Source organism: Cardiocondyla obscurior, linkage group LG28 (assembly GCF_019399895.1).
Source record: "Cardiocondyla obscurior isolate alpha-2009 linkage group LG28, Cobs3.1, whole genome shotgun sequence".
Lineage (NCBI taxonomy): Eukaryota > Metazoa > Arthropoda > Insecta > Hymenoptera > Formicidae > Cardiocondyla > Cardiocondyla obscurior.
Window position 1 is genome coordinate 1,055,816 of NC_091891.1, and position 10,904 is coordinate 1,066,719.

The 10,904-nt window shown below is 27.1% G+C and overlaps 2 protein-coding genes across 4 annotated transcripts; both read right to left on the reverse strand.

The window, feature by feature from the left end:
- Positions 1-872: 872 nt before the first annotated feature.
- LOC139112392 (cytochrome P450 4C1-like) lies at positions 873-4,557 on the reverse strand. The gene is made up of 12 exons (XM_070673384.1): positions 4,114-4,557; positions 3,741-3,850; positions 3,453-3,543; positions 3,057-3,242; positions 2,850-2,943; positions 2,678-2,780; positions 2,423-2,540; positions 2,136-2,242; positions 1,963-2,031; positions 1,661-1,829; positions 1,342-1,521; positions 873-1,246 (listed from the first exon to the last, which is right to left on the reverse strand). The coding sequence occupies exons 1-12, from the start codon at positions 4,265-4,267 to the stop codon at positions 1,068-1,070; spliced, it is 1,560 nt and encodes a 519-aa protein (XP_070529485.1). The 5' UTR covers positions 4,268-4,557; the 3' UTR covers positions 873-1,067.
- A 342-nt stretch (positions 4,558-4,899) lies between these two features.
- Positions 4,900-9,608, reverse strand: Mer (ezrin/radixin/moesin family protein merlin). Of its 3 annotated transcripts, none has more exons than XM_070673382.1 (9): positions 9,103-9,607; positions 8,890-9,019; positions 8,557-8,762; positions 8,100-8,327; positions 7,422-7,661; positions 7,243-7,349; positions 6,188-6,317; positions 5,582-5,917; positions 4,900-5,501 (listed from the first exon to the last, which is right to left on the reverse strand). In XM_070673382.1, the coding sequence occupies exons 1-9, from the start codon at positions 9,187-9,189 to the stop codon at positions 5,124-5,126; spliced, it is 1,842 nt and encodes a 613-aa protein (XP_070529483.1). In that variant the 5' UTR covers positions 9,190-9,607; the 3' UTR covers positions 4,900-5,123. The 3 variants fall into 3 exon arrangements, with proteins under 3 accessions (XP_070529483.1, XP_070529484.1, XP_070529482.1); XM_070673383.1 differs by having other exon boundaries at positions 7,452-7,661; positions 9,103-9,605; XM_070673381.1 differs by having other exon boundaries at positions 7,243-7,661; positions 9,103-9,608.
- Positions 9,609-10,904: the final 1,296 nt, after the last annotated feature.

The window sequence follows — 10,904 nt, forward strand, 5'->3', positions numbered from 1 at the left end:
TAACACACAAAAAGTTGACGCACTCGAATTGTATAAAGACACAATAGTAAGGCGTTAATTTTTATTTGTTAGTTTGGCGTTTGTAATTATTAATAAAAACTGTATTTGTTAATTTTTTGTATAAACTAAGAAGAAAGATATGTTTTATACAAAATTGGCATAAATATGTGGGTTAAATAAATAATGCTGCGAGTGATACAAGTAGCTTTACGTACAAATAGAGAGTAAAGTGGTGGTTTGGAGCAGGTTGAGTGGATAATATTCATCTTCCTGTGATATACTCAACGTTACGAAACTACCATACGTAATCATCTACTCGCGTACTTGTGCATTACATATTTATACAAACTAATTCAAGATTTTTTTTAACCATTTTGGATACTTAATTTTTTTTATATATAAAGTGTAAATACAATGACAATATAATTCTTGAAAACATTTAATCACAAGTAAAATTCAATTCTGTATGAAAATATTACGTCATTGCTTGTTAAACGTAATTGCGAGATCTCATTTTATCTATATACAAGCATGTATGTGTAAATTGACATTAAATAAATTTCACTATAATTAATATTAATGTATTTAGCGTTTTAGCGATCCATCGTCACATTTACTCTGACACAGTTTTAATATTTATGATTTGTGCCGTCAATATTGTGCTTTAGAATATGTAAAATTAATCTCTAAAATTGTCTATTGCAATAATAAAATATTGGAATCAACTGTTCGTTTATTCATATATACTTTTAAATAAAAAAATTATAATATACGTATTACGTGGACTAAAGTATTTTTTTTTTTTATGTATGTAAGGTGTTTATTGCCCATGCGGATCTCCGCTCCGCTTACAAACATTTCTACAAACTATATTATTTTTGAACTAAAGTTAATTAAAATTTATTAATAGCTGAGCTTTCGCCATATAATTAATTGCTATTCAATCTTTTATTAATTATGTATATAATTATGTATAATATAATCTTTTAATGATTATAATAAAATTAACATTTGTAAAATTTATAAACTTTTTTTTTATAATCCCTAAAAACAAATTATTATTTTCTTCAAGAGCTTGCATTAGTTTTACAAATAGGTGTAAATTTGACACGTAGTGAACTAGAAGGACGAAGTATAAAATTTACATTGAGGCGAACATCTTTTAAATAATCAATAGGCTCTAAGTAGAAATGTTGTATCACGAGAGCTATTATCGCCTTCATTTTCAGCATAGCAAATTCTTGACCTATAATTTAATATTTATCATAATCTATTTATACAAACAGGATCGTATAATTATATATATACGTATATTGTTATACAATAAAAAATACAATTTACCGATGCAATTACGTGGCCCTGCACAGAATGGTAAATACGAGTAAGGATGACGATTTTGGATCATCTCAGGCAAAAACCTATCAGGATCAAATACTTCTGGATTTGGCCAAAAATAGCAATTTCTATGAGTTGCATAAATATTAAAACACACGTTTGTTCCAGCAGGTATTAAAAATAAATCTAAAAAACATACAATATATATAATAACTAAAGCTGTAATTAAAATTTTAAAGTTAAATATATTGATATCGTAGACGTCTACACTACAACATGAGATAAAAAATATACAGAAATTGTCAATAAATTAAAAATTATATACTTAATTTGAGGTCCTTTTCGATGATTCGTGATATCATAAAATTGGTGGGATATAAGCGCAACGACTCCTTTATACATCTTTCTAAATATGTTAAATCTTGCAATAATTCCACAGTAAACTTATTTCCATTATTTTGCAATGCAGTTCTAATTTCATTTCTAACCCGGATCTGCATTATCGTTAAATTGATAATTAAAGAAGCGTTTATTGTATGTATGTAGAAATGTATGTAGAAATATATGTATAAATATAGGTGTCTCAATTAATTCGATAGAGTAATGTAATTTTTTAACAATACACACTTGAATATCTCTATGTTCAGCTAGTAATGCCAAAGTGAAGCACATACTGTTCATCGTAGTATTATAACTCTATAATTAAATATGTTTAATTTACTCATGACCAAAATACATTATAAATAATTAATAAATTAAATAATTAATAAAAAAACGTTATAGAAAATGTTAACATATACCATAAATATAAAAGTATTAATTTCTTCCTTGATATCCGAATCAATCATATGTCCTTTGCGAGATTCCGCTATTAAAAGATCCAGCATTGCAAATTGGTTTTTTTGTACTGAATAAAAATACATAAGCATGTCAATATTTGTTTAACATTCAGTTTTTTGCATATGTTTTTATATCATATTAAGTAGAATACTGATTAGATTAAAAATAAAAACTACATATTTAAATTTTAATTGTAAAATACATAATTTATAATATTTAATATCAATAACATATCAAAAATAGTTACGCTTTGCGTTATATCCTATCGATTTTGAACTATCCTCTTTTGTCGATCTGTCATTATCAAAATTTGGCAAGTATTTATCATTAGTGCAGTCGTGATAAAATTTTCTTTTAATAATGGCCTAAAATGTAAATCCAACATTAATATACTTTTCCTACATTTATAAATTATCTTGTACAATAGTCATTCATAACAAATTTTATCGTAATTTTTTAAAGTTAATAATGTTAAAATATAATGTTAAATATCATTACTTACTAGGTCAGTAAATTTCTCAAACATCTTTACAATCTTTCTATACTCTCTCCCTTCACTTGTTAAGAAAAACATCCAATTGATATACAGCCATGGCTTCCAAAATCTTAAATTATAATTTAAAAGTAGTTATTTTTATTTTAAAATAAAATAGAAATCTAATTATATAATTTACCTAGAAATGAAGGGTTCGTGCATCCGTTCAAGTGCTTCTCGATATTGCTGTTGAAACATACCGAGATCTCGTAGAGAAGTACCCACTCCAATTTCTGCAAGTGTATGCATTATTAAACATTATTACAATCTATTATTAAAATAAAAAAAAATTATAAATAAGTATATTGTAATATCGATATTTTTCATAAAAAAATGTACATTATACCAATTACTGCATTCAGCATATATTCATTAAGAAGTGGTACTAAATCTTTTATAACTGCGTTTCCTGAATTATTTAAAGATGTAATCATATTTTCACCTTCTTTGATTAAAACTTTAATAAACTGCTGTATTATATTTAAATTATATGTATGAGCTAGTAACTTTCGTCGTGAATGCCATTTAGGCTCTAAAACATAAATCATAAAATATATGAATAATATCAAAGTTGTCAATTGAAATGATTGCACGTATATTAAATATGTATACATATATACAATTAAAGTATCACACATTATTTATAATATATACCAAACTTTACTTATAAAAATGTATTTTACCGATTTAAAACAGAACTTAATGTGCAACACCGTTATTTATATTAATACCATTGTATTACCTTCACTAGTAAAAAGACCAGTATGTAACAGAGGACGTAACATATGAAAAATAAAGCCCTTTTTGTTGTGCTTCGTGTTACTTAACACCACCTATAATTATAGCAATATTAAGTTGCTTTATTTAATTCAACTATAGATAATCGATAACATATTTTAAATATAATTTAACTAATTATTTTAAACAAATTTATTTATCAAATAAGCTTGTTAAAATAAAAAAAAAACCATCTTACAGCTAATTTACATATTATAAAGTATAAAAATAAAAATGTAAAATCTTTTATTACCTCTAAATCATCTGGATGACTAATATATACCACAGGCACAAAACAATACCACGTTTTAAAAATAACGGAATATGTATCACAAGCAATAGTAAAAAATGTCCATAAGTCATCTAAAATGTATGTATATATGACTATTGTATCAATTTATCAAAGTATTATAATTATTAATAATTGTCAATAATTATATCATTATATTTAACGTATTTTATTGTTATTTAAAATTTAATAACTAGAAAATAAATTTTAAATTTACAAATATTTTTTAATTTACATAATTCTTAAAATACAGATAAGAATGTAAAAAAATATTATTATGTTTAAAGACTTGTATGTAACTCACTTACACAAACGTAAAAAAATATTTTTTAATTACCTCTTGAGATAAGAAATGGATGTATACATCCGATAATCGGATAAACTGGTGGTCCAGGTATAAGATTAATAAGTCTCCCGTTTTTCCCATTGCGCACATAATAATTATACACAAATAAAATAAAGACAAGTAACACCAATGTCGCACTAATCATCGTTAACTATATTGTCAAGTTTTATTTCTATTACTAATTCCTTTTAACTTTCTTCTTTTCTTTCTATAATTTTCGAAGCAAAATTTTATAAGTTTATGTATAAGTCTTCACGTATTACGCACGTACGTTTTTAAGAAATAAATAATACGCGCTGAAAGTCTTTTTAATACTCACTTATCTGATTGTTACACCACTCTATCTTTTATTCACATATTTTTGCATGAGTTTGCTTAAAGCATAAATTAAAAAAAAGCTACAAAATTGATAAATGACATTGTACAGATTATATAACATATCATTGCTGATTTATGTATTATGATCGTTTATCATACAACGAGAAGTGTTACTGATAAAAAATATTAACAAATAAGATATTATTTGACGATCTCAGGCAAACTGTCATTTTTACTTGGCATTTAGTATCTTGGTTGAATAAAATATTTTATGTAAAGTATTACATTAAAATAATAGTCTTGTATTTCATTGTCTAAAAAAACGCGATAGTGTCTCGTGTCAATTGTATGCACAGCGAATATGTTTTTAAAAGTTATTTACTTCAAATTTGTAATTAGCGGCTATAAAACTATAAAGACATTGAAACGCAGGATTTTACAAAAATTTCACAACACAAGTTAAACTTTTATAATTTTTATAATTTTATTAAATATATATACATGTATATATATATATATATATATATATATATATATATATATATATATATATATATATATATATAATAAAATTTAGTTATTTTGTTTTAATATGGTATTAATTTCTTATTGTATTGTAGGCTGAGGATCTGAAAGATCTGACGTGAGTAATAAAAAAGTTGATATTATTATAATATTAATAATTACAATTCTTCAAAGAAGGCAACTCTGGCTTTAGTAGATCCGGATTTAACTTTCTTCAACGTACTGTATTTATTCTCACCGAGTCGAACTTGTTCTTCATGCAACTGATCCAATTCGCTCTGCTTTTCACCAACTTTTAAATCTTCAATTTCAGAACGTAACTCTCGCAATTGTTCTTGTAAATGTTTACTCTTTTCTAAATAATCACTTCTTTCTCTTTCAATTTCTAATGACAGTTGATCAACATCTCCATCCCCAATAAGATCGTAAGATGTTAAATCAGATGGCAATGGTTCTGCATCTAATTGTAAAGTCTGAAGATCTGCTTGTAAATCCGATGGAAGCACTTGCGTCGACGGAAATAGATTTGGCACAGGCTGTTGACAAATTAAACAAACAATTCATAAACTATTGCATGTAAGTTTTTAATGATATATGTAACGTAAAAGATACTTACGGTTATAGTAGCAGTGTAGGCATTTCTACTTAAAAATTCTAACAACTTTTCTTTAGCTTCTTTCTCGGCTATTCGTGCACGCAAAAGTTCATCTTTTAACTTTTCTGCTTCAGCAGCTCTCCGTTCCGATTCTTGAACCAATCTTTCCGTTAATAATTCAGCCTCTCTAGTTTTTCGTTCTAAATGAACTTTTTCTTCTTCAGTTTTCATATTGTTTAGCCTTATACGCGTAATTTCTTGTTCAGCTTCTGATGCTTTTTGACTTAAAAGCATCGCCTCTTCCTCTGCTACGCGACTCTTCTCAGCTAAAAGATCTGCTGTTTCTTCAGATCTTCTCTGTAAAACATAAAATAAATTATAAATACATATTTTAACTCACAATATCTGTATAACTACTTATTAGAGAAAAAAATGATACATGATTTTAAGCTTGAAAGACTAGACTTCTGCTTACAATATTGTCAATAACAAATCTATGTTTTATATCTATAATCTTTCGGTAAATATAATTTGTTGCCTACAATTGTTTCGGCAGAAATTGTTATTGGAGTATATACTTTTATTTTTATTTTGATAGTATTTATTATAATTTTGTTCATAACTTACAAGAGCTTCATTCGCCAGTCGTATTTCTTCTTGATATTGTAGAAGTCGTTGTTCCATAGCAGCTTTTTCCCTCTCTGCCGTTTCTCTCAACTCTTTTTCTCGCGCTAACTTATTTCTTTCTATTTGCCTCCTAGATGTAAGGTCACAAACATTTTTAAAGAAATTGAAATAAAATTTTTACAATAAAACAAAGCTCAAATTAAAACTCGGATATTTTTTTAAAATTAAAAATAAAATAAAAATATAAAAACATTTTAGAAAATAGCGAATATTACAAATTTTGAAGTTATTTTATAACTATCTTTAACATTTTTTTATAAACATTATTAATATATTTGTATTATTTTAGAGAAAATGTAAAATAAATATTTTTTTATAGAATCTGTAATTCAAAAACAGATAATCAAAAGAAACTTAAAAAAAAAAAAAAACTAAAGAAAGATATTATAATATAAATCTTAAAACTATTTAATTTTATTATAACGAGATGATATGAAAAATGTACTCCGAGAGTTCAAAGTACTCACCACGATCGTATTAAAAGCAAAATATCAGAGGCGAGAAATAACATAAAAAAGTGCTATTTAGAAATAAAAACAGAAATTAGGATTAAAAAGATACTATCCGCAATCATAACCACAATCACAACTACTGTTACGAATAAAAATATCTTCCGAAAGTAATCCTTTCTCTCCCCCTTCTTTCCCCAAAAAGTCAATTAACAGCCGTAAAATAAACATGATATCACGCGGATTCCGGCATACACATGGCATATCAAATAATTGCGTCAAGTTCTTTAATTTGAGACATCCAGTATACTTGTAATTACAATCGTAAGAATAAAAGTGATTGAAATGTTCTAATTACAATTAAGTTCTATTTGTATGTAATACAATTAATTGTTTATAAAGCATCAAATAACAATAAATTAATAACATATATTCAATAAAAAGTTTTGTTAAGTACAAAATTAAATTTGGCTAACAAACTCATTGATATTAATTTATTACTTTAATACAAGCAGAACGTTAAAAAAAAAAAGTTGTTTTACTTGCCTGGATTTTTCTTCCTTGGCTTGTGCTTTCATTTGTTGAACTTCCATAGAGTCTGGTTTGCGCCTCCTCATAAATAGATCGTGATTGCCAATACACAAGTCTAGGATCTTAACAAATAATACGTGAGCAGCTGTGTCACTATTATGTTCGTTCAACTTTAAAGCAATCAAGCCCCTCACCCAGCTGCCAACATCTAACTGTTTCTTTACCAGTTTATTCATGCGAGTTTTCTGCGAGAAGAACATGAAGTTTGGTGATGATTTCTCCACAGGCTTAATTATGAACTTCTTGTCATCGAAACTAATGTGACGAATTTCCGACCATGTAAACGTAGTTTTTGGTGTCAATTTATTCTCCTTTTCATAAATATTCAATCCTAATGCTGTTACCCCAAGCCAAAGATCTGTTTCTTTTTTATTCTATAATATATAACAAAAAAATTATTAACATTTTTATTGACATCACTTTTGAAATGGTAATACAAGTAATACACATTTATTTATATTTTAATATACAAGATTAGTTGGATAGAATTTTGAGTTCACATATATGTATATATATATTTTTTCATTTTCTTTACTCTTTTTTTACTTTACATGTATCGAATTTAACATTTTTTTCAAATTATTGTAAACTTTGCTTAGAATATTATACCATTATTTTTTTATATTTGGAACAGCAATTAAAATGACAATAAAACTCTATTTTAATTATACATATTTCAATAATTCAAAATATTTATATGTATATAACGTTATATTTAACTGTAGCAAATTGTGCTCAAATGTGTTAACGTGTGTCGATGTGTTTCTTTAATTAAAGGAAAGCAATCAATGTAGACAAAATCATATACCTACACTAATAGGAAAATAATTTACGCCGTACATATCAAGATCCTGGGCTATTTTAAGGTATTCCATTTCTGCTTCATCTCGAGACATACCACGGTGATCGGCATACCAAATTTTTATTCTATCCTCCCACATTTCTGGTGTCATTTGATATTGACCTATGACTCTTTGTGGAAGCAAGTCTTCACTGGCAAGCATTCCAGGGCGATGTACAGCAATATCATAATCACCATACTGATGAGTAAAATAAAAATTGATATTTATGTTACATGTATATTTGTGTATATGTGTATGTAAAATATAATTATTGATCTTGTAAATAAATTTGTGTGACATTATATTTAGATCAATATCCACATATGTATGCAAAAATTACAAAAGTCTATGTTTGCTTTAATCCATGATTTGTTTTAATTTTACTTAAATTATAAAGTATAAATATTTTAGATTAATATAAAGATACCTTTGCTTGGACATCATAAGAGGCAAGTAATACAGATGCCTCAGGTGGACAATAAATATCCATGGATAATATAGCTTGTTTGACTTGCAAGAAGAATAAATGTTGAGTGACTTCTTGTACAAGCTCTTCAGCTATATCCTCAGGATAAAATTTTGCTAAGAACATGAATGATGTTGTTGACTGCTGTGAAATACCTTGATCTTGAACTACAATCAATTTAATGTTATTATGGCAAACAGTATACATTTATCATTATAGTAATTATGATTTTTACAATACTTTCAAAGCAGTTCTTTCTGCTGAACAAAGCTAGGTGCTAAATTATACATTCACCTTTTTTATCTAGTTTTAACCATGAAATAAACCCCTTGGCATCTTCATATTGAAGTCCAAAGTACCATGTCTCTCTTAATCCTATTGTACGGCATACTAGATCAAACAAGTCCCTGCCTGTTGATCTCCACTGTACCACAATTTGTTAAATAGTTAAATGCATCATCAAGGCATAATAAGAATTCGACAAAATTGTTATATTTATCCACTAACCTCTAAATTAAATTCAAGTTCTGCGTCCAAGGTGCAAACTTTGACGGGGAAAGACTTCCCCGATTTTTTCCTCCGGAACGGTGACATCGTATTTTTTATTGCTATGTTTGTTTAGTAAAAAACATGCTTCTGATCGCTATTGCAAAGACACTCGATCATATAACATATGACAAATCAGGCCTCGCGGTGCTATTAAAAAATTGTTTCGGTGTGACTTTGACAATTTTTTTACTCGCGTCTATCAAAACGTAAGAAACGCAAATGATAGAACTTAACCTAAAATATACAATACAGTGCGTTTTCGACATGTCCGATTACGAAACGCGTAAATCGCCGGACACGACGGTTTCTTGCAATCGTGACGTCTTCTGGCATGTTGCTCACATAATTATATCTCGTCCCAACTTACTAAATATTCATATATTGTTACGTTCTTAATATTTTCTCAGACTAAATTTTGTTAGTTTCTAGAAAATCCGCTACGAGCCCTCCACCGTTGCTTTCAACTGATGATTAGTACGAGCTAGTCAAATGAGCAAGTTCTCGAAGGCTACTTAAAAAATTTTTTTTTTTTTCTTAACAAAAAAAAATTATTTTAAATAAAAGTAAAATAAAAAAGAAATAAAAAATTAGTGGTACGAGTTAACGCACCATTGTATATGGTCAGACAATCGGAGATTTTAGTAATATGTATAACTGTGAACGATAAGTTAAGTAATCTAAAATAAAATAAAATATTAAACAAAATTAAGTAAAGTACGGTATAATAAAAATAAAATTAAGCAAAATATGGTTAAATAAAAAGAAATTATTAAGTTAATTTACTTGCTTTTTTTAAAACTAATAGATAAAAATAAAATAATACGTGCTTGGAAATTACGAAGCATCATCTTTAGTTCATTTGAAAATCTTATTCAAAGTTCCTTTGATAAATTTCAATATAGTAATATAAAATAAGGAAACTTATTTAAAGTACAGAAAACTTTATGTTTACAAAAAGTAATAACTCTACAAAATATTCTACAAGAATATAGTTAAAACATAATAAAATAATGTTATTTCTCCCTTAAAATAAAAAAACAATATCCAATAAAACGAGTATACATGCATATTATATTATATTTAGCAATATACTATTATTATGTAATATACTATAATACATTAATTAAAACTCTTCCTAAACAATGTCCTCATATATGGATAACTAAATTTGCAATTTTACTTATAAATTTAATTTTTCTGTGGATGTATAAACTAATTAGAAGTAACTAGTTTATGATTGCGTTATATGTATGTATGTATTTGTCAAAACCGTAATTAAAAATTAACTAAACTAAATAAAGAATTGAAAAATATTAATATGTGATAATTTATGCTTTAAAACTTATTTATTGCTACAGACGATGCACTAACAGTTCACATACTCGCGCTTACTATTACGCATCAGTTTGATGAGTCGCATACCTAACACCAAACAAATCGTGGATAGAAATCAGGTAAGCCTAGTGAAGAGGCGTAAACCACACATATGTGACTCGCTATCGAGCCAATAGCCCATGTGAATATAACTCCGCCTCTTAAACGTGGCCAGCCTCTTCCCCCAATCCGTCGGCTTCTCTGTATTGTTCGGTTGTGCTTAGTCGAGCGTGCGCACGAACATTTATGCGCGTATATGTAAGTAAATGTGCGCTAAGCACACAAGAACGTTAGAATTGAATGCGTTTTGTATGATCATCCATAACCAATCAGTTACTCAACCACTTGCGATTTATTCAAGTTACGTTTCACTCATTTTTTATGTC